General features: G+C 36.8%; 1 protein-coding gene across 1 annotated transcript; it reads left to right on the top strand.

Moving 5' to 3' along the window:
- Window positions 1–15917: 15917 nt before the first annotated feature.
- LOC125656835 (orexin/Hypocretin receptor type 1-like) lies at window positions 15918–18181 on the top strand. Its single transcript, XM_048887422.2, has 2 exons — window positions 15918–16196; window positions 16535–18181. The coding sequence occupies exon 2, from the start codon at window positions 16539–16541 to the stop codon at window positions 18003–18005; it is 1467 nt and encodes a 488-aa protein (XP_048743379.2). The 5' UTR covers window positions 15918–16196; window positions 16535–16538; the 3' UTR covers window positions 18006–18181.
- Window positions 18182–25953: the final 7772 nt, after the last annotated feature.

The following is a 25953-nucleotide window of genomic DNA, read 5'->3' on the forward strand; positions in this document are numbered from 1 at the left end:
CGCCGTGAGCCCTATACCATTTTTCAAACGTCTCTAATATTGTGGAATCATTTTAATTCTCAGTGGCCAATGTTTGTAAGTAATGGAAATTTTGCTGGTTTGTGGGGACGTAATTTCATGGGTAAGCGATACGATGTCACTAGGAGAGGTAACTCTACTTGGTTTTAAAAAAGGTTCGAGATGCATAAATTTCTGTGTAAGAGTGACCCACGGAATCCACAAACATCATTCCCTCACGAACAATGATGATCCCACAATAATTGAATACTGGGTGATCTAACGAAACGAATCTGATACACGGATAGAGAGCAACAAAGTCAAACATACAGAACCTTTGAAAGGGATCGCATAGGCCTTTACGGGCAATTAAGTTCACCAGAAAGTTCCTAATTTTATATAATGTAGGGTCATATTAGCGAAGGAAAATAAAAATTTAGCAATTGACTGGAATGCCTTGGCTACAGAGACTTGAGCCTCCTGTTTCACCCCAGAAAACCCGAATTTCATGGGTCGTACCTCCTCTCCCATGAGTATCATGCTCCAAATCTAGGCGAGCTTTTTGCTGATGCAGGAACTCCATTCCCACATAATCTGATCATCTAAGGGAGCCACAGAGAAATCAAAACTGTATTTCATATTTCCTAGGCGTATACCCACGGGACCGATGGTTAACCCGCTCATCCTTGCGCTTTCTCCAGCCTACACAAAGGTGGCATGTTGCTTTATGGGCCATTTGGGGTCAATCTCCTCACAGACCATGGTGGACAGAACACTGACCTCGATACCTGTGTCAACCACTGTTTGCAGCTGCGCTCCCTGGATTGTTATTTGTGTCATGAAGCATGTGGTCGGGCGTAATTTTCCAATGCGTACAAACAAGTCTCTGTAGAGCCCAAAAACATGCTTGCATGGCAAGTCACCCGTCTCCTCTGCTTGGCCAAAACCAACTTCTACCTAATTTTCTCCTCTGGCCGAGAAACGCTCTGCGTCGCTGCCTCCGGGCATTTCTCAGGCATCTCATTATCCACGTACTACTCCTGAACAGGTGAGTCTTCCTGACCTGATGAGTTATCCAGGTCACTTGCACTGAACCCTTTCAGCTCTGGCACTGCAATATGCTAGGGGAATTCGAACCTGTCTTGGATACATGACTCATCCATGAAGAATACCTCAAACTTGTTTTCTTCCAACCCTGTGATCCTCTATAGTCCTACTTTAAACGACGCATACTAGAGCGTGCATGTTTGTCCCTTTTTCCGATGACTCCTCCAATGAGTGTTACTATGCTTTACCAGTGTCCGATATCAATATCGTGGATATTTGCTGGATAGCACTCCGGTGTCAGCATCCATACATCCCTGTGGATAGGTCCCTCTTTAGCAAACGGTGGACGGATGTCGCCCCCCGCCCTTGAGACTCAAGTGTCCGTTTGAAGGCCTCGGAAATCTCCCTAGACTTCACCGATGCCTCTTGCCTTCTGGGTACATCCGTCCAATTGAGCTACGGACAGTCACTCTTGAAATAGCCAAGATTCCACACTTGAAGAAACCAAGTGTTTCTGTTCATACCCCTGCTGTGATGAAAGATGAATCTCGGGGAAGGAGTGTGCCCCCGCATTTCCTTCTCCAGTTCCTCAATTTTCAGACATAGGTCCCTTAAATCCTTTTTCAGTACCGGTGTTCCACCGGCTGCTGGACCTCCTCCTGGACCACCATCCTTACTTCCTTTATGGGCTTAAATTGACTTGGTTTACCGGGAATGCTGGTAGCACTGCATCCTGTCCACATCTTCCTCCAGTCTTAGGTGTAACATCCAGGGCGTACAGACCTCGACTACATAACACAGTCTAAAATGATATGTGCAGGCACAGATGGGAAAGCATGTATCACTAAGCTGAGAACCCTGTCCGCCTACTGCTGCAGCACTTCTCCGACATTTTAAGAAACTGACTGGAAAATCATCTGGTGTGTTTACTGACGATCCGAGAAGCTTCTCGAAACGTCTCAAGATCTAAGCCAGTAAAAGGCGATCGTTCATCTCCAACAACACGATGTAATATAGTCGTTCGAAGTGTCATCTAAGGAGAAGTAGAATTGGTTGTGGTGATCCATCTCTGTTCATTGCTGACTGTAAGCTAGCCGAACAATCCGTGCAAGAAGGATTTCCAAATAGAATCCCCATGTACCTAGGCGCGTTTCTACCCGTGTCAATCACTTGTTCCCCAATACAAGAGTATATGGGGACCGGGAAGGGCGTGTGGGGCACTGGGGCTAGCCCCTAAGCGGAACGTTCAGAGAAATGGCGTATGTGATTATGGTCTACCTAACTGGTGCTTAACTTTGGCTACTATTCCCCCTCTCCCCTACAAACAGTGGTGCCAGACTGTGTCTGAAAATAAGCAGAAGGTCCCTGTTGCTGATGCTGATATGGGACGGTCATGGCAACGATCTGGTGCATATATGTGTGCGCATAACCACCAACCATGGGGGTACCAAGGAGTAGACGTATTGGGCACTCTCCCAGACATGGAGTCAGGGAAATGGAATAAGTAGGTTTTGCGAAGCTGTACTGTATGGTAAAGGGCCAGAGATGCCTGTGATAAGATCGGAACAATGGGGGAGGGAAGCTGGTGAGATCCGGTGGGTAGCCGGGGTGGCTTCAACAATAGGGCAACTAGGGAATACGATCCTGGTGGAGAGATATGCGGGCGCTGACTAGAACCCTGATACAAACCCTGACTGAATTGACCTGGGTTCTAGTCTTCAACTTATCGGTGAGGGGGTGGGTTGATCTCCCCGACACTGGAGTGAATGCAGTGACGGGGATATGATATTCTGGGAAATTCCCAGAAATGGATATGTAACCCTCAACTGTATAGTCGTAGTATGCCTCACTGGGACATCGGGCATAACTGACCATCCCCCACCCCCAACCATGGTAGTCGTCAGCCAACCTATTTAAGTCCCTAAACCTTTGGGTATCGTGGCTAGAACTTTTCTTGGGTGAAGCGAAACTAACAAAGTTCTCCGGGGAGTCGCACACATATGGACATTCCCATCTAAAATGTGAACTGTCAATCTCTTGTGAACTGAACATGGGACTAGTAAACCTCACCTCTACAATTGGCACCCCTTAACCTTCCAACTCCTCCCCCAAACAAGAAAGCAAGGATGGAGTTAAATAATCACCCCCATGATTATTCTCTGAGAACAATTAGGGCCTTTCATACCGCCGTGAGCATCCCCACGCCGCGGGTTGTCTAAACTAAAGCCTACATTGCCTACCAACCCATTCATGTGTAAATTCGGGGATGTGTTATGCCATGCGATTGCTGGAGTATCCGGGGAGGGGCACAAGCCCAACACAGAAAACACCTACATGTTATCCATAGACAAATCCATCACATTTGTACACTAAATTGTGATTAAAAAATGTCTAAATTCTAGCTATCTAAAATAATTACTATACCTCAATTTAATTCAAATTGAAAAACATTAACTAAATTGAAAAACCCAGACAACATAGCGGCACACAAGCACACAGCAGGGAAACAACAACTTTGCAATCACCCATAAATATAGTTTGCGACCATAGCCTGGAGTTGGGCGCCTATAAAGTAAACCATAGTCAATGTTTAAAGAGGTCTGAAAATGGACCAAGATTCGGAAGGCACATGGTGCGACCCCAACAGCCCCAAACAGAGGGCGGAAAATGTTACCATAGGGGTCTCCTTTCTCGCCAGATTACTCATTTAGCGGACTCTTCAACGATTAGGTTATTATTAACGTCCATTATGACCCTACATGATGTAAAATTATGAACTTTAAGGTGAGTTCAATTGCCCATAAAGGCCTATATGACCCATTTTAAGGATTGTATGTGTTTGCCATCATTGTTCTCTAGTCGTTTATTAATCTTGCTCTATCCCAACACCCTTTAGCCAATTATTAGAGAGGTCTGAAAAGTGGTCCCACCCTTAGGAGACACTAGGTGGTACCTCTACTGCGGAAAATAATAGTTCTAGGGGTCCACTTCCTTGCCTACATACTCCTTTTGTGGACCCTTCAAAGCTTGATTTGTTATTAATGTTCATTATCCCCCTATGTGATGTAACGTCAGAAACTTTCAAGTGAGCTCAATTGCGTTCAAATATGAAACTCGGTAATTAAAAAAATGTTGATTAATTCTTTGAAAAATTATCAATTTTGATTTATTATGTGTTACTTTTCAGTATTCCGTTTGAAAACTCGCAGTACTTTGATGAACTTCCTTATTGGCTGTTAGCTTCTATGGCCTTATTGGCTGCTGGTTAGTGGTTGCTAGCTGCTACACTCTCCGTGTTAGCTATGAACACAAATTTCATAGTTTTAAGAGGTATTTTGCGTTCTTTCCTTGAGTATTTCACATCCAAAAATGGGTGTGAAGTATACACGATTATTGTCTTAGGAAAGTGAGTGTAAGGGAAATTGCCCATTGTCCCATTAGAGAAAAGTTAATGGCGTTCATTTGAGTAGTCTTTCTTTGTACAATCAGTCAATGACGACGAGGTCAATAAAGCGCTCTTATATCTACAATATATGTACCTAATGGCAGCCTCCATTAAATTAATAATGTGCGAATGTAAGAAATGAGGTAACATTTGGAAAGAACAGTAAATGGACACGCTTCATGGTACTTGTAAGCGCGACACCTCGCTTTATAAAACAAGTTTTGGTCTGGAAACTTATCTTGAAAATCTACCTAAGAAACGCAGTACCCGATATCATCTTTTTTAAATTTGGTACCACGAACCATCGCTGACCTATGGCTTATGATACCATATAACGAAAGAATATGTGTTTTATGTAATGAAACAAAAATTGCATATGAAAATCATTTTGTATTAAAGTGCAGTCACTGTGCTTTATCCGGTATAAGAAAAGAATATCTACAAAGAAAATATTGTACGAGACCAAATTTAATGAAATTATGTCAACCAGTAATGTTAAAAACCTGCGCATGTTTATTTTAAATATATATGAATTAGTCTGTTTTCTTAACCCACAACTTCAAATGTTTGTACATATTGTTGCGAATCAGCAATTATATTAACATTTTATATTATTTGCTACATTTCTAGTTATTCTGATTTATTATCAGTTTCATTTTATTTGTTATATAAAAAATTTTGATTATTCCGTTTTTGTCTTAGTATAACTTGTCAGTAGTTTTTAGTCCGTGTCCGTTTTTATCCGATTGTTTACATTTTAACATTATTAAGATAGGAAGTAAAATTGAGCAGAAGACAGCTGGACCTACTTGAACGAGTAGATAAGTAGTGTTGATAATAATTGTAAAGAATAAGTAGAGAAGTGAGTGTAGCAGGAAGTATATAGTAAAGTAGTACATCAGTTGAATTACACATAAGTAAATTACTGATGGAAACTGGTTTGTGTTGTGATTTTGTCTATTACCTAGCATTTATTCGTAGTAGATAATTGAATATCATTATTCTGTATCCAATGTGGCTATTTTAGATTTGTATGATTTAGATATATAGTGATCTATATTATTTAATTACCTACTCATTTACATATTTCATAATCATTGAATGTGTTATATTTGTTTTATAATGTAATTACCTTAATGTTTATCAAATGTGTGAACTGTGAATTTGTGATCCGTGTGTGAATTCAAGAAATAAAGCAGCCTTCGCCACACATACTTATGCATAAATTTTACCATGTTCATCTGTATATCTATATACATTCCTCTGATGTTACTTGTACACATATTAATACTTGAGAAAATTCTGTATTGTACCCTACGTTCCACTTCCATTGTGGGTTGAGCGAATAAAATGAATGAATATCACATTCCAAGGCATTCGAGTCCTGGGTGGTCTTTTGTGCGGTGGCGCTTCTCCAATTCTGGGTGGTCTCTCGATTTGTGTGGTGGTTGACTGATTGTATATTTTTTAACGTCCCTCTCGAATTTTTTTTCCAAACTCCACAGAGGAACGCCACCACACAAAATACCAAAGTAACATTTTTAGCTTTGACCTTCAACACTCCTACTAACGTTATTGTTATTTAAATTTACACCACGTGGATGTTTTTTGTCATGGTAAATGATATAACATCCCCTGCTAAACTAAAATTATACCAATTTTATACAAACCATGTCATTAAGAAAGCAATCCGGTTACACTGACCAAAATGTAAATATATCACAAAGCATAACGAAAAGTGAAGATGATATGATATATGAATTGCAATCACGTCATAAGTTTTTGAAGTGAACACCAATGCTATATGCATACAATCTGAGTGCAAAATATACACATCAGCAAATAAACTTTGCATACTGAAATGACATAATCAGTAACATATTACTTTCCACCTTCAGTCAGTCATGTTATGTATGCAAGTATATAATGGTGTGTAAGCTCACAAATCATCCCTAAGCCAATGATTAAAGCATTTACCCAGTGGTAATACAATAAAGGTAGGTTTATATCAATACTTCATCATATGATATGAAATCACTATCGTACACTGCCATTAAAGTGATAAATCCACATAAAAGTAGGCCCATAATTGCAAAATGTGAAAGAAAACAAAGTTTTTGGGTACCTACCTAGTAGAAAAAAATAACTAAAAGGCAAGAAAATCTATCCATATCAAAATAGCTGTGGTTCATAAGATGTCTCTTTGAATGGTTACTCATACACTTCTTCTAAATTCAAACAATACATACATATACATGTATACATGTTTATTTACATCTAACCCTGACATGTTAATTCACAAAAACTGTAATACCTGTAACCCATTAAAAAAATTACAATTATATCAAGAATGGGGGAGGATTTTGTTTCACTAATTGTTGAGTTTTAGCATTTAATGCTTCCCATGGTAACCACATAGAATTTTGAGCAGGTTCATGAGAAAATTGAACAAGGTATTCCTTTGAATGACCTTATCCTCTTTGTCCAAGGACCCGTTTCACTTTGTACAATGTTCCAGAGTCTGACATTGAACTAATGTCAACTGACAAAGGATCCTAATGATTTGAGTCTCTATACCGAATAGGTTTCTCCCGGATACGAGAAAGCCATGCTCGTTCTGGTGGTACAGATGGCTTAGGATCACTCTCCTCTGGTAGAGCTTCCTGAGGTTCCTCACACACAATGTCCTTGACTGCAAGATCCTGAAGATCAATCTCCTGGTTTGGCTGAGTGTCTGTCTGTGTATCTTTATCGGAGGATGTAAGTGACATGGTGGTACGAGTTACAACAGGTTCAAGAAGATAAGGCTGCGGTGATGGTGCACATACATAGACCATTTTCAATCTGTTGTCATGGCAGGTTCATTCAAAATCTTCCCTGTAGTCTGATCCTGGATCATCGCATGAGAGTCGGAGCCGACTGAATTAAATATGCATGGTCCAGAAAACTTGGTGCACCGGTCCTACTGCAGGTGTTGATAAGTAGGCATAATCTCCTTTGCTAAGGTGCAGAGGATTGGAGTTAATGTTAGCTCTGGCAACCATAGTTTCCTTATTAGCGTGTATGTTGTTCTTGAAAAATCCCTATAATTCAACACAATTTTGTGAGATGCTAAATATTCTGCACCTAGAATCAAGGGATGTGAAGTATTTTAAGTGTGTAAACGGGTATAAAATGTTTACCAGAAGGAACTCTAAGTTTCACAAAAGAAAGACCAAGTACGTCAGCTTCCTGTCCACTAGCAACCACAAGCTCATTGTCTTTACAACAAGTAACTAAAGGGGTACATAATTTTTGTTTTTGGGTAGTGAACTAAACAATTCACGTGACATAATATTGATTGTATTACCACTATCTAATAAAGCAAATATGTTAACATCTTTAACTGACACAGGAATATACATTAGCTTTGATGGATTCTGAACAGTAACACGTGTATCATTGACAATATCAGAACTGACTGTATCAGTAAATGTTGACAAAATATTGCTACCGGGAATATGATTATGAAGACATGAATTTGCTATAGGTAAAGCACTGTCACTATCAGTACAGGAAATTTCACACCTGCGTGATTCACTGTTACGAACACACGTACCAGGTAAAGAACTGTCACTGTCGGTAGAAACACAGTCACGCATATTGCACGGTTCACACGAATTCATCAGATTCACAGCAGGTTCAAAACTATCATTGTCAGTAGAAACATAATCATGCGTATTGCACGTTTCACACAAATTCATCAAATTCACAGCAGGTTCAAAACTGTCAGTAGCAATGCGGCATGGTGATTGACTGCGGTGACAACGCTTTAGTCGCCTCTTTTGAGTTACCCGCGTACGTTAACGCCCGACCTTCTCTGGTTTTCCGGAGAATGGGCAATCGGAAAATGTAAAGTGCAATCTGCAGCAACATATCCAAATTGCATGCAGAGTTGGCATTATGTAGCTGGCTGGCTTTGGATCCATTCTACTTACACACATTCCGTCGATGGCCTGGACCCTGGCACTTGAAACAGATACATGACTCTCTGTTGTCAGCACCACTGCGATGTTGGATTGGAGTAGATGTTGATTGTTTCAACATGACAGTCAAGGACATCACCTGGGCAGCAAGGTTGTTGATGTGATCCTGCAGGTCACGTGCTGGCACAGAAGCTGCATTACATGAATGTGGAAGTGAAGTTTCCGTGGTGTGGTTATTTGCACCGTTACCTGTACCATATCCCACGGATTCTACTACTCGTGCACTTAGTAGAGCATCATCAATGTTTGTTGATCTCCCTGCACGGACAAAGAATTGTAACCGATGTGGGAGGCCATCAATACATTTGGTTATCAAGTCTAGTTGGGACTTCTTCAGCTTTTTACTCAGCTTAGAGATATCGAAATAAAAGTCCCCCACAGTCAACCTTCCGAGCTTCTGCTTGTTAAACGCCTCCATCTCAGCTATAAGTGAACCATTTACACTTGGACTGAACAAGACATATGTATTCCTGAATGCACCAATAAACAGTGACCTTGATGTCTTCGATGTAGGTAGTAGGGTCTCAAACCACAGGAAGGCAGGTCCTGGTAAGTATATAGAGAACGCAGAAATTTTGGAAACATCATTTGTAATGCCCTGTAGTGTCATATCAGCTTTAAAGAGTGACACAAAGAGGGTGTTGCACCGAAACGGGAATTTTCCCTAATCGGAGCTCCGTGCCAGCACTCTTGATGTAGAACTGACCTTCTTTCAAATTTATACTCATTGCGTATTTGCCATTTAAATGCCTGAAGGGTTCCCCAGTACTAGGGACAAGCCTAATACAGTTTATGTGTCAATACATTATACATGCAAGGTGAAGATAACGAACAGTGATCAATCTCATAACTCCTACAAGCAATACAAAATAGATAGTTGAGCAAACACGGATCCCTGGACACACCAGAGGTGGGATCGGGTGCCTAGGAGGAGTAAGCATCCCCTGTTGACCGGTCACACTCGCTGTGAGCCCTATATCCTGATCAGGTAAACGGAGTTATCCGCAGTCAAAATCAGTGTGCCAAGAACGGCTTAACAAATGGTATGAAACACGTCAGACAGCATTTGCCCAATGCGAGGTTGTATTGACGAACTAGATCGTTATAACGACCATAGAATTTGCGAAATGCTGACTTCAATCGAGACTGTTGAAACCCCTGTACCATCAACTTGTTTGCCAGTAGCTACCCTCGATTTAAAAACTTACTATACGCAGAACAAGCTCTTGCATATCGAATCAGTTGAGATATATAAACACCATATGCAGGTGATAACATGTAGTTTAAAGATAATTTTTGAAATCGTGAAAATTAAATTGTCTTTTTTCGTCTGAGTGTCAGATACCATGTATACGGTTACATGTTACGAGTGTATCAAATATTTAATATTATATACTACATGTACTACAGTCCAAAAGCTTTTATACTCGTATGTATTATTTTCTACAACCAACAATTGGCAACTGCACATGACTGGCAAAATATGGGAAATTTAATACGCATTAATACAGTTCAACATTATTCGAAGTACATGTACCTGTAAAATTTATTCAACATAGCAATTTGCTATTGGGATACATATAAACTCAAACTGTTTAACGGTTATTTACCTTGTTTGGCCTTAAAGATTTCCTTCCAAAGCTTTGCAAAGTTCACAACGGTTTTTCGTAAAAGACGCCATGCCTTTGTCAACAACGTTCATTCAGAAAAACATACAAGTTCTCGTTAGCAGCTTTGACTATTAAAACACAGGTATTGCATGCTGTATTCGGTGTGTTTGTTGAGAGTCCTATTCACAAACTAAACAGTGTCCAGGTTGGAAGCTTATTTCAAACTCGGCACATGGTAATAAACAGAGATTTGACATTAAACATTTAGAAAAACTAGAAGCGTGTTTCAATTAAGAAAAAAAATCGAGATGGAAAACGTAATATAACCAAAAAAAAAATGTGTTCGTGCGGGAGTCGAACTCGGTCGTTTTAAAAACACAGAACATCTTTTAAAATTACATATTAGAGTTGGCGACCTTATCCACTGAACCACGCAGTAAACCATACATTAATAAGAAAAATTAACGTACAGGTGAAGTTGAAAATAATACCAGTCAAAAAGCATTTCGATTTTTTTTTAAATTTACAAAATAATGCTCTCGTGAAACAAAATTTCAAAGCTACAGTTATTTAGAGGAAAAGTCGAAGAACATGTTCATGCTAAATCTATTTTGTTTCACGGAGGCAGTTTTTCTGAAATTCGGGGATACCCCTCCACTTTAACGCTAAAAATCATATAAATCGTTAATTGCTTGATTTAAATTCGAAATATTTTGGCTAATTTTGTCAATACACGTCTTTTAAATTTATTTTAAAAAATTATTGAATGAAAACATACGTTCCAATTGGTTTTATGATATATTTGAATAACTTAAATTTTTCGATCTTTCTTGCAACACCTTAAGGGAAATAAACATGAGACGTGCAACACCTTTCTCTCCACCTTCATGGGCGTACCCACTGAACTTTGACAAAGTAATTGGTATCATAGGTGAGTGGATGATTGGTGACATTGTACTTACAGGGAGAACGTATGGGGTAAATGTCATTTAGGGAAGAACACTCGTGTGAAATACTCTGAGGAATGTCATGAAACATATGAATATTAGCATGCTTAGGTAAGTTCGTAGGTATGGGCGAGTTACACAATTCATCCATGGACGGCAGACATGTGTCATTCTGATTTTCAATATTTATTTACAACTGTGCCATATCAACTTCATATATATATATATATATATATATATATATATATATATATATATATATGAGCACGAAAACCCAACAACACCCTACTTTCTACTTTCTTAAAGTGTTGGATCTGAGAAGATGCAAGGCCAGTAAAGAAATTTATATAAGCACTGAAAATATATTTATGAAATAAAGTATCGTTTTAAAATATGTATCGGGATATAAATACGGGTTGGTCGCGTGATCAAATTCCATAAAGCCTGAGGGGTACCAACCCGTATTTATATCCCGATAAATTTTTTTAAAATGATACCTTATTACTTGTATCTACATTTGTGATCGGTAACATTGCTGAATTGTGCAAGACAAAACAAAGTTCCATCAAATGAAGAACTGTTTTAATTATTAAGACGCTAAAAAGCAAGTATATCAACATGTACATATACATTAACTCGGGAGTATATAATGGAAATCTCTTCCATATGTCTAATTTTAGGGGAGGGGGTATGATTTAAACGGGAGTGCGCAAGGTTACACTTACAGTTGTGATGCGCTTTCACGTTTGAAAAGTGAAGACCGACTTTGTTCAAAAGATATTCTGTGGATATTACAGAGTTAACAAGAGGACTGAGGTGGAGGGACATGAAGAACAGGTCAAATCATTTATAGACAGGACACAGGACGCAGTTCAAATGAATCTCTGGAAAGAACTGAACATGGCAGAGAATGTGGAAGTGCACGAAGGAAGGGACGGTTTGGATTTGGATATGTAATTGTTGACAAACACGAGCTCACTGAACGTTTCTTTTGACTCGATAAATTTCTGTAATCACCGGCTGCTATGGCACGGAGACAGTGCGCGGTGTGTAGGTCTTAATGCACTTTGACAACTTATCGGCCATACATCCTGTGAAAGACCTTTTTGCTAAAGCCCAATGTCATCGTCTAGCAGTAGGTACAATTCTGCATCACCGATGACCAGGGTGAAGTAGCAGACGAAATTTTAGACATACATTAGGCCCTAGTAACTAATTGTTTACAGAAATGTTTTTATCAATTATTGATGAAAGTCCACTGCTTGGAATACAAATAAAACCTTAAATACATTTTGTGATGTTTATTTCATCTATTGATACACTTCTGTTGTAAGTGAGAGCGATTGCTAGATGTGTATTGCCTTGGTAATAGTAGTACCTGTTACCTACTTTTAACAAATGTTCATACGCATACCCCGTAGTGGATTTATGCAGTGATAAATACATATTGCTCGTAATAGTGTTATGTAAGAGAATACAGTTGAAAATGTAAATATATATACATAATCAGATGTTAGAATTTTACAAAATTTAATTCAATATCAGTATACATACAAACATTTTAAAGTTAAACAAGTTCTTGGAAATTCTTGGAAGATATATTCATAACTTTAGTCTGTGATATGCACTTTATAGTATCCCAGACACCATATTACAGGCTTTGATGGTACATTTGTAGGTCACCATATTTCGAGCGGGACGTTATATATGTACAAACAATTAATCAACCTGAAATTTTAAAAATATTTGCAACAGAAATGTTTCAATTTCTATGGAATGGTATAAAACATAAGATACGAAATGCTGTAATTCAAGATTATAAATATGGTGGTCTAAAAATTATAGACTACACAGATTGCGTTTCTGCTTTAAAATCAAGTTGTGTCAGAAGGCTCATTCACTCAGATGCAAATTGGGTAAACTTATAGGAAGATGAACTAAAACAGAGATTGGATACCGGTGGATATAGGGCCCTATAAAGGTGAACAGCGTTAGAATGTTTATAAACGTTTGTGTTGCTACAAAGCTGTAGATATGTGGAATATGAGAGGCACTGGCAAAACATGTGATGTATTATAAATAACAAAATTCTGAGTAGTATGTACATGTACGTTAACATTTATGAAACACAGTTGTTATTCATTTTTGTTTGTCAATGTTTAGTACTTGATATGGAACAGTTGCACCCCTCCCCATTTTCTTAACTTGTTAACAGCTTTCACAGTATATGGTTGATTTATGTTGTAACAAGAATGAAAGTTATTATGAAATGTGTATTGAATTTACATTTGTATGTATCAAAATTATTCTGTATGCATGTGAACCAGTAACACAATTGACATTACTACAATACTCAGGTACAAATCCTTTTAAACAAATCCTCTTCCTGAAGCTTCATGAATCTTACAACAGGTTGCATCACTCTATTTATGTGGAGGTTCACGTCGAATCATGGCCGAAAGAAAAATAATTCCTGGAACTTTGCATGTTTATGGGACTTTCCTTATGAGGTAGGGTCTCCAATTGTTTGTGAGATGTAAATTCAAGTATTGTGTTTGAAATTTGTGTGTAAAAACCATGAAAGAAGGATTTAAATATTTTTTTTTGAATTTTTGTTGTAGAGGTGGGTGATTTGGCTTTTGACCAGCTGATTTTGCACGTGCTTGACTTCGATGTAAACAAACTCTCACGCCTTGCTGGATGGGTATGTATTTTTTGGTATGCAAATGCTTATTAAGAACTGTACTACATGATGTGAAAGTAAAACTTCTGAAAAGTTTACGTTAAGGAAGCAGGGTCAGGTTAAAGGTGAGTAAATTTGGTAAGAAATATAGGCAAAATTAATAGAGTGGTGCAACCTGAAGCTGCGATGTTGTCGTCTACATATCAGTGTATAAATTCGAAACGAATTCCACGTTTTCCGGAATGGGTTGCCTTTCTGGTCCAATACACAGTCGATCCAGAATTTAGAAACTATTGTCCAGGAGATCGATTTGTATTTACCTGAATAGTGCAGATAGATACAGAAAAAAAAATAATCACAATACTGCAGTAACAGATATGATAAAATAGCAAAATCTATCACACCAGGAAATGAATTTATGATCCTTAGCTCAAAAGCACTAGCCAAGTGGACTGCACTCGTTTTTTGTTCAAAGCAGGCAAAACAGAACAAGTTTGAGAATAGAAAATGTCATTTATTTAGTAAATGACGAAAAGTATATACAGTACAGGGGGTCATTAAAACCAAGTAAAAATTATGATCATATGCTGCAAATGACTAGATGACCCCCTGTTACATACATCTATAAAATTAACATTGAGAAAGAGAACATATATACACAAAATAAAAACATCCGATAGGGGGTATAACAAGATGACCCCCTATTGCATACACATATGTAAAAAGACTAGCATAAAAATATTGCCTGTCCACAAAAAAGGTGAGTAGCAACAACAAACCAAGACAAAATGAATTGGATTAACCCCACCCAATCACTGATATAATACTTTTATGTCTACTACTTTTATTGAGGTAACCTACTAGATGTCAATTTTTGGGATAGAAAAGGACTGTCGTTAGGATTATGGAAAGGTGTTTTTTCGACGTGGGAAATTCCTTGAATGTACATTTAGTTTGACTTTTCTCTGTCTCAATCTTTTGAGTTCACTGTGCTCTCTGTATAAGTACTCATATTATAAACAAAGTCAATGACAGGTCATTCAAATTGAAATGTATGAGGAAGGAAACCATTTATCTTTCTTGTTTTCTTATCAACAGTGATAACGATTTGACTCTGAAACAAAGAGACCAATAGATCGCGTGACTCCTCGTGCACTAGGAATAATTAGGTTTTACTTCCACCACTCAGAACCTAACGGTATTATGATTGGAGAACACTTGACTTTATCTATAATAATTATCATTTCCTGTAATGGCAACTGATGATACGCCGATTGTTATATTCCACCGGATGCCATATAGAAAATTTAACACTGTTCATCTCTTTTTTTTCAAAAGCATTTAAGATTTTTATAAAATAGGGTTTGGGGAGGAGTTCACACTTTATTTGCGTACTATAAGGGTCATAGCACATTGCTGTTGTTGTTTTTCTTATACTAACATCTCAATATTTGTATACATTTATGTAGTACATGTACCACGAACACGTTACAAATGTCGCATTGGACACTTCAGCTTATTTTTCAATCTAGTAGTCAAAGTTTTTGAAAGATTGCTGATGTTAGTTCTGTAGACTAGAGGATTTTTGTTTTTGAAATTTATATTTTTAAAAAGCTGTATTTCAAGTATGGTGGTGCTCCAACTTGCACAATGTAGAGGAAAACGTGAATTACAAATTTATATCTTAAAATGTCACACGGACAGTATAATTCTTACGATCCACGAATAATCTTTACGTCAGTATCCTCAATTTCTCAATTTTGTGAAGGTGTATTGATAGAGTGGTCTCATAAATGTGTTTATGATTACATCAATGCAGCAATGCGTACCTTTCCTTCGCGAGAACTTATTCTCGTGATGATACAATATTGCATTTATTCACGAGACATAACCTTCGCGAATTCATTGCGTAATTTTTTTATGTACATGTATAACAGTTTATTCTTGAGGACTTGATGTTTTCTCAAATGACTCAATCAGACAGCAACAAACCATAACCAAAACAGATAAATTGACCTTCAGAAGGTGTAGGAAAATAGTTGTTTTTTTTTAATTATCCGGAAATACTTTCCTAGTGATAACCATGATAGCGTCAATAACTTAAGTTCCTTGTTTACAAAAGGACATATTGATACTTAAAAGTCATAACGCCGTTTAGGTCTTCTTTCCTGTGTGCTGATACCGATACATCTGAGAAACACTCATATAAATATCCGGTTAAATTTCAAACTGGAAACTCCTCCTCTATCGTTCCAATGGCAAGTGAAGGTTTTTCAAAACACTGAAGAATTTAAAGAGGCAGTAGATGTCGCGTGTCTTTTACTTAACTGTTGTTGATTTCCCCCATCATAACATTTACACATTCATGTGGATACAGAGAAGCAGTGTTGTCAAATTACAGGGACATTTTTCTCTGATTGACCCATGCCCTTGAATCTAAAGGTATGTTTATATATCTAAATCTAGATTACTAAACTGTAGATGAAGTCATCCTCTCGAGGTGTTCTGGGAAATGAATGGCTAAACAAAATATATTAGTATGACATTATTTTAGAATAATTACTGCATTGTTTCAATTTATTTCCTATATAAAATTATCATTCTTTCCGATGCTGCTGCTCATGGTTGGATTAGCATTGTCCCAACAATCCCCATTGTGCTAACAGGGATTCTTATGTATGATGTGGCTTATTTGAAGTAACTGTTTATGTCACACCTACCTACATATACTTCCTAAACAAACAGAAAAATCAGAATAACATTTATTTCTATTTTTCCAGAAATATGATGAATACCTCGGCTATGACCGCATCCATCAATGATATATATATGTCTACAACATCAACAGAAGGCGTTTCGCCTCAACAAACGACGCTCTTTATCCAAAACTTCAGTGATTTGGCAGAAGGTACATGTACCCATGCACCACTTCCTAAGGTTTGCAATGACAGTCTCTTAACTCCAACAGCTTATTTAGAACTAGATGCATTAAGCGACGATCGTGCCATGACTTACATGCCAGTTATATTCTTCCTGGTTGTCGTTATGCTGTTTGGAATTTTGGGAAACATTGTTGTGCTATATATCTACGGTTCTGATTCAAAACGAAAACCAGCCAACAACTTTATTCTTACAATGGCGGCCTTCGATCTTTTGGCCTCGGGTATCGCTATTCCACTTGATATCTACGATATGCGATACCATTACACGTTCTATGATCACATAGCATGTAAGGTTTTCCGATATTCCGAATCAGCATTCACAAACGCCTCCAGTTTTATATTGATTCTCATCGCCATAGATAGATATTTGAAGATTTGTAGACCGTTAATGCCCGATTCACCTTTTAGGAGCAAGATAATGTGCGTCGGGTCTTCGTTATTTGGTTTCGTTGTTGCTGTCCCAACCCTTTGGTTATTTGGAATAAACCGAATGCATATTTCTTCTAGAAAATATTGCGGATTTGATTGCACCGTTTCTGATGAATACAGAAACACGAATTTTAACAAGTACTATTATGCATTATTGCTCACTTTATTTTTTGCAACTTTATTCACTTTAGTTGGGTTCTATATACGCATTTGGGTAGCTATCAAGACTAGAAGAAACAGTGTGATTGGGGACCGCGCATCAGTCAGCCATTCGTCTGTCAAAAGCAATGATTCAAAAGAATCTCGAAGTTTTGCAAAGCGAAAAAGGAATCAATCGACCACAAGTGATGATGACTCTGTATTTACCAAGAGCGACAGCAAACAATTTCTCAACCACCAGCAGTCATCGCGAAAGTCCCGGATATCTAGGATGGGGTCCAGCGTCACAACGATGATTGGAAATGTTCGTTGCACACGAACAACGAAAATCTTCATTGCAGTATCGGTGGCATTCATCCTCTGCTTCCTCCCCAGTATCATCGTAAATCTTCTTCAGGCTTGCGTTAAAAGCATTCGAACGACCAATTCAGAAGTCGCCAAGGTCATTATGAAACTCCTAGCCAGGGTACATTTTGTCAACCACGCCATAAACCCACTGATATATAGCTTTCTGAACGTCAACTTTCGCACACAATGTAAGAAAGCGTATAAACGCCTGATTGCAACTTGCACCGAGAAATATAAAAGAAAGTCGTCGATTTCTTCGCGTTCGTCCGGTAGTGGGTCTAGAAAGAAACCAAAGAACGACAGTGACGCTAAAACACATGAAGAAGTTATGGAACACTCGAATCATTCTCAAGTTGAGACAAAGAATCTGTAATAATGTGTTATTTCGTGTTAGGTACATGTAAAGAATGGTGCAGAGCGAATCTACGGATATTTAGAATATCTGCAAAACATTCAATCCAATTGATTTTCCTTCTTGCTTCTTGATTTATAGTGTTACTTGCATAATGTGCACCTAATGTATATAATAAAGTTTTGGTTTTCTGTCCAGCTACTATGTTTGTCTGATATCTAAGAGTGTGTGTTCGTCTCTGAAAATTCAGTGGAATTCAGCTAAACTCACCATACACCATGAAGACAGGCGGAACGTTTCTAAAGAAGGAGAATTCAGAAAATTTTATGAAACTCTTCTTTGGTTGCAAGATTTGAATATCTTTGGACGTCGCATCCCTTTAACAAAATAGATTCAACAACATTAATAAAATCAATACATTATAAATGTAATATCTCTTCTACAAAGCATTAGTTGTCCTTTTCATCAGCCTTTTGCATAAGTCTTTAATTGCAAAGTAATATAGTAATTAAAATAATTTGTGACGTCTTGTGCTTCAACGACACATCAAAAGTTTTACAGTTTCTAAATCAGTTCATAAAAAAAAAGGTATTGGTGCACGTTGTACGAAATTCTATTTCAATTGAATGTAAACTACAAATTTGAATGACAAGCATCATGAAATTATCCCACTTTAAGGCATTGTCTTCTATGTCCAAACTTAAACTTGATCTGTAATACATAGATACGTTCATGTATAAATTTATTCAATACCTTCAGGGATAGCCAAAAAAGTCCGTCAAACTGTCAAATCCTTGAAATTAGCTAAGTTCAAGATCCATAAATCTTACAAAAATACGTAAACACAGCCCAATCGCAAACTTGATCTAGACAAAGTCCGGAAAAGCGTTTTACGGACGGTCGCTCGTACATTATGATCACTATAAGGCACCTGTCTATAGGCGGGGCCCTGACTATCGCTAGAAACATTAGAAATAGTATATTTGTCGATATGTTCACAGCTTCAGATCTTAAGGATGCGGGTCACTCGGAATTTTTTCTTCAAATGAAAAGAGCATAACTCCTCCCAATTGCAAATCAATTTGTTGAACCATAGGTACACATGTACGTCAGAAAAATGCTACAGTCATAGTGTACACATGTACGTCAGAAAAATGCTACAGTCATAGTGTACACATGTACGTCAGAAAAATGCTACAGTCATAGTGTACACATGTACGTCAGAAAAATGCTACAGTCATAGTGTATACATGTAAGTCAGAAAAATGCTACAGTCATAGTGTACACATGTATGTCAGAAAAATGCTGCAGTCATAGTGTACACATGTACGTCAGAAAAATGCTACAGTCATAGTGTACACATGTACGTCAGAAAAATGCTACAGTCATAGTGTACACATGTACGTCAGAAAAATGCTACAGTCATAGTGTACACATGTACGTCAGAAAAATGCTACAGTCATAGGGTACGTCAGAAAAATGCTACAGTCATAGGGTACGTCAGAAAAATGCTACAGTCATAGGGTACGTCAGACAAATGCTACAGTCATGTCTTTTGTTGAACTATAGTGTACACATGTACGTCAGAAAAATGCTACAGTCATAGGGTACGTCAGAAAAATGCTACAGTTATGTCTTTTGCATTATATAAACTCTGATGAACAAGAGGCCCACACGGCTTATCGGTCATCTGAATTTTAAAAGTATCACTTGTCCCAAGGGCTACGAAATCTTAAAAAAAAAATCCTGTTCTGATTATCTAAGCTAAAGAATGATATACAGCCACATGATAAAACAAGGTGTGTTCTTAATACTTAAATGCCCTCGAAAGTGTCTATACTGATGAAAGGCTTTACATGATATACTATATGTAACATTAACACGGTATGACTAATTCGGACTCTTCCTAGAGGTGAAACCCTGGGGTTCCAAAATTCACAATTTTAATATATCCTTTTCTGCTTTTTCTGAATAGGCGTTAAGTTTAAAACTGCCTCAACAAACTTAAAGAAGTTTTTCAAATGATAATGATAATAATTTTGGCCCTACCCTGGAATCAAACCCTAACCTCCTAGGAGCAAGAAATTTACAATTCTGTTAAAGGACTGCCTACTCTTGATGGATATCTAATTAGTTTCAATTTAGTATCACGTGTAATACCATATCTAAAATTATATTTTACATATATACACTCTATGCCAAACATGGCCTCACCCAGGAGTCACGACCTCTCATGAAATTTACAATTTGATTGGAGCCTGTCTGCTCTACACTATTATGCATTTATTTTTTCTTAAAGGTATGCAGTTGTAGAGGAGAGTTTTGAAAATTGGTTAATTTTGGCAGTTTTTTTGCCCCATCCCCAAAGCCCTAGTGGTGCAGGAGTCTTAAAATGTACAATTTCTGTCCCCCTTTGTCCCATAGATGCTTCATATAATATATAAAAAACAAAATTGGAATAGTAGTTATCAAGAAGTTAAAATGATCAACTGTAAACACATTTGATCACTGACTATTTTGGCCCAATTGTCTTATTTTGCATAAGAAGATTCCCCTTATTGTATAAAACACTTTACCGGTACTTAACACTTTGAGTACTACATGTAAATGAATTTACGAGTTCAAATACCAGCATGATTGGTATTAATTAACAATATTTACATTCACTGAATCTTTTCTCGTATATTTCTTTTGAAATTGACATTGCTTTCATCAACGGCAATGAATTTATGTTTCTTGCAAACTAGTTCGATCCGGTTTTTTAGTACCACCTGTTCGTGTAATCATGACCAAACATGGAGCGTCATCGAGGTTTTGGCTGTTCCATTTAACGTTACGAATGGGTCAACCATATGATATTCTAGTACTTAAATATAGTTTACATTTTAAAAGAATGCATAAAAATATAAATATAATCAATAAAATGCGTTTCATCGGGTGATGAAAGTAGCAATCATTGCAGAAAAAAAAAAATACGTAACCCGCCTACGCGGGTTATGAATTTTTTCTGCAATGCCAGTATCACAGGGCCGTAAATTACATGGAGGCGGAGGAGGCAGCTGCCTCCTCCAACTTTTGAGCCAAAAAAATTTAAAATTTAAAGTTCATTAGAATTTATGTTGTTTCCAATAACTAAGAACATGATACCTCCCTTAAAAAGCATTCCAAATCTTTCTTTTAGAATGAGTTAGTCAAGTAACATCTTAGAAGGCCCTAGAATCAAGGATTTTGCACGTAACGTGTTCAGTGTGCACAAAATGTGCTCAGCGTCTGGGGGCCTGGGCGGCCCCCAGACCCCCGCCTAATTTCCTGCCTCCTCCAAATTGAAGGTTATTTTACGGCCCTGGTATCATAACGAAATTTGCAAATGTATAAACAGATGATATAATTCTGAATTATAGGGGAAGGATAATGAATGAATGGACATTCTCAAAATAATGGGAAACAAAAACAACAATAAGATGCTGAACAAGAGTGTATGAACTCTTCGCCGTGAGATTGTTTATAGCTTGTTTACAAGGTCATGAGGGTGAAAGTGATTTTGGCCAGAGGAAACGTATAATTATATATAACCAATTGGAGTATAACAAATAAGTTACCAGAGGTCAAGCATTTGTATATATTATTTACGAGAAACAAGAAATTGAAGTTTATGCAAAAACTTAGAAGTGAAGTTGAGTATGCAACGCTAAATTATAGATTTTTTAATGAAATAATTGTGTTGGCTTTGAGTTTGAAATAAAAGCCAATGTCAATTGTGCTAATTTTTAAGATATAACAAATATGGTCAGGAATGTTGAAGGATGTACGGGGGTATAAATGCGAGGAACAGAGGCAGAGTTCTTCAGTAGCTGAACAGAACTTTGTCTCTGCCCTTTCATTTGTGCAGGTTGAACGAAAAAGGGCTACTCCGTTCAGCCTGTGAACACAACGACCCCGAGGTTAACTGGTACTTCGCAAGTATTTGCATATCACGCTTTGCGCCATAGCTGACTTAAAAATACTTCTTCCACAAACTTGTTATATGAACTATTATGAAGTTCAAGTCAGTTATGGGGCGAAATTGGATATGGTACTAGCTACCTTCATCACCCGACGAAACAACAAAGAAGGCATCTTATTGTTTAAATATTTCTTTAGCATCTGAAATCTCTGTAAAATATACATTTTAGAGCAAAATAATATCCATCTAAGATCATTACGCTGCCTCCAAAATCTAATGAGTTGTGGGTGTTTTCTGTGACATTACATACATGTATATACCTTAAACTTTAGTGAGACCAATTCTTAAATGTTAGAAACTACAAGGTATTTGATATACTCAATTGTTCTCTGTATTTAAAAAAATTCAAACTACATGTTTCATTGAGAATCAGTAAATTATATAGTTTTAGAATTCAACGGAACTTCATAAATTGATCACACACAGATACATATAGTTGTATTTGCAAGTTTGAACCTACACTACCTGTCTGTGTTACAATATTTATTTTGAATTCACATTTTAAAAAAAAATAAAGAACAAATGTTCATTTCGTTTTCAGATGCACGCTTGTTAAGCGTAACGAGCTCGACTCAGTCACGCTGGAGCTTGTACAGTGATTTTTGTTTTCAAAGTGGGCTGCAATGCGTGTGATCTTAATAAACAAATTACTAACAACTAAATAATGTGAATATTATTGTTTTATCGGTTAAAAAGAGCGTACAATTTCTAAACTTGCAAATAGAAATTACTGTGAATGATTGTCGCCCAAAATCCACCTATTCAAAATGACGTAATCTGCTCTTTGATGAACAATGAATTCAACTCTAAAAGCGGATGCAGTCGGGAAGTTATTTTAAAACTATTTCGTTGCTTATCTTTGTAACTCCATTATCAGGCAGGATGTCTGGGGGCGTTAATATCCGCCAGGACTGAACACTACACGGAATATGTAACAATATCAAACGGAAACTGAATATACACATGTAGAGGCTGTTCAAACGCGGCGATGATAGAATCCTCAGCACTAATCTGTTTAAATGTAGATAATTATCTTTACATCCGCACCTAGCGCCTGTTTAGTATCAGATTTAAAAGGGATCAAACGATACTTACAAAATTTGGAGTTTCTTCCATTTCCACGAATTCTAATACATTTTGCTTTGAAAAACATCACATTCGAGCCCAGGAATTTGGTATCTAAATTGTTTCTTATTTAACTAAATACATAAAATATTGTGTCCCCCTTTTATCAGAAATGCAACATTTCTGAAGTAATTGCCTGAAAATTGGAGGGATTTGGGAAATCATGACAGTTGTTGAATTCATTAGCAAATCTTACTGTTGATTTCTGTAAATGTATACATGTATATAACAAATAATGCACTATGGCGTGTAAAACTTTGGAATACCATATATATTCAAATCCTCATTTATATGTGAAAGATCAATAAACTTTATATCAATATTCGATACTTTTCGCACATATACAACTGTATATCAAAATTATCTATCATAAATCAAGATTTACGCACAGATATATCAACATTATCTATTATAAATCAAGATTTACGCAGATAAACATCAAGATTATCGATATTGTAATTGTAATTAAAAGATTTATATAGCGCCCTATCAACATTAGTTCTCTAAAGCGCTTTACAAATGTGAAAGAAAAGATAATATAAAATCGATGTGCACATACATGTGAATAAAATATCCATAGTGTCAGAATTCAAATGCATAAATATTATTATTAATATATAGCGCCAATGTAATGATATGATTACCCTAATAACATATGAAACAATTTAAAACAACCCTTAGGAATAATTAAATACATAGAAAGGACATAGGTATAATAACAAACAGCAGGTTAGTTTTTTTGTTTTTTGTTTTTGTTAACAGCACTGTAAGAACTGTATGTAAGAGCACTACCTGTAAGTATATAAAAATAATCACAAATTAAAAGCTAATCTAAAGAGATGCGTTTTGAGGTCCACTTTAAAATCAGACAATGAAGTACATTGTCTGAGTTTAAAAGGCAGAGAATTCAACAATTCAACAATTTCGCTTATAAACATCTAGATCATTGAATATAAATTAAGATTTACCCATATACACATCAAGACTATCGAATATAAATCAAGATTTGTACAATATTTCAATGTTTTACACGCCATAGTACAATACCGTGTGAAATTCGTTGAATTGAAGAATATCTCCCTATTAAAGTCAAGATAAGAATGTATGATTATTCGTAAGATATTTCAATTCTCAACAATTTATGGAAAACAAGGGGACTTTTTTCTCAACGATTTCGACAACGAAGTAATCCAAGATACATGTACATATGTACATGCATTTATCTCCACATCGAGGCGCTATATTATGGAAAGCCAAAGGGTTCAATATTCTATCTTTGTAATTATGTATTTGTTGTTACTAAATGCGCCATTGGTTCAATATAAAATAGAAAAATGTTAATCGTTATCTTGACATTTGTAGTGCATAAAGGTATATTCGTCATTTGAATATTGCGTAAGATGTAAATGGAATATATGTTTGTGTAGATGCGTAACAAGTGAATGCATTATTTATTTAATGTAAATTGGATCTTCGTTATCCGAAGTTGAGCATTTGCACATTGTAGTTTGTTAAGCCTATGCGAGTTGTGGTAAATGTGTTTTGGTAATCCGTCCGATGTTAGTTCGACATTCGCATTTGCGCAATTCAACATTTGTAAAGAACAAGGGCCACGAATACCCAAATATGGCTCTGTAATTTTGAGTAAAATAAAGTATCTTCATTCCAAAATTTCATCATGGTATGAAATAGCTTAGACCTTCTTTATAAATCCAGTGTGTTTTTTCCGCGAAAATTCACGCATATAGAAATTATAACATGCAGAACCCATAACAGTTGTGTTATTTTTGTAAAGGTTGATAATATCCAACAATATGCACCAAAAATTTGTATAACCCCCAGGCCTCGATCCAATAAATATTAATGAATTGTAAATTAGTGTATTACATACTGCATAGAAGTTAAGAGTTTTTTTGGATCGAGGCCTGGGGGATAAGTGAATTTTTACTTTTTATGTTCTGCAAATAACCGGAATTTCACATTCCATGCACTAAATCCGAATACTTTTCCAAACTATAGGTTTAATATAAATCGTAATATTTAAATATTATAGTTGGGGATTGTTCCATTGTCTTTTTACGAAACCAGTAATTATTCAAAGTTAATAAAATATGATTATTTCAAACATTATTGAAATAAAACCGGATCCGCGCCATCGTCTGAATTGGGCTACGTACATCAATCGATTTTGCCCCCAAAATTTCAAATAGATTATATGCTCAATTTATGAACTTGAATATATATGTAACCATGTTAGGGATAGTTACAAAACCCTTGCACTAGTTAACAGTTTTAGCTATTTGATCAAACAATTACGAAGCTAAGTCCTCCAATCCACTCCAGATACAATCGCAATCCACCCATCATCTGCCCACGCCTTTACTTCCACACATTTTCTTTATACGTTATCACACTATATATATTTTAATTATCTGAAGGCCGTTGAATTTAATAAATATCTGGCTTCACGTGTTTCATCTCCGTGCATTCAGTTTACTTGGCACTGGTAAACATGTTGAAACCGCTGTCGCAGTACATAAAAAGGATTTAAAAAGACTTGGAGAGTCGAGGGGTGCCTAACTTGATAGACTACTTAGATGCGAAGATATATTGGCCTATCCCGTATTGTTTAATGGTTTCTAAAGCTATAGTACAATATATGGGTACCAGACAAAAATTAGACGTCCACATAACAATACAAAGGATAGACTGTAGGCTACAACTTGTAGTACAAGTCTCTGAGCTATCTACAACATTCCACAGGAGTCGGCAATTTTATCAATAAAGTAGAAATATATGAGAAATGGGCATAAATACTACCACTGAGCTTCGCGAGCGTAG

This window comes from Ostrea edulis, chromosome 7, assembly GCF_947568905.1.
Source record: "Ostrea edulis chromosome 7, xbOstEdul1.1, whole genome shotgun sequence".
NCBI classification, from domain to species: domain Eukaryota; kingdom Metazoa; phylum Mollusca; class Bivalvia; order Ostreida; family Ostreidae; genus Ostrea; species Ostrea edulis.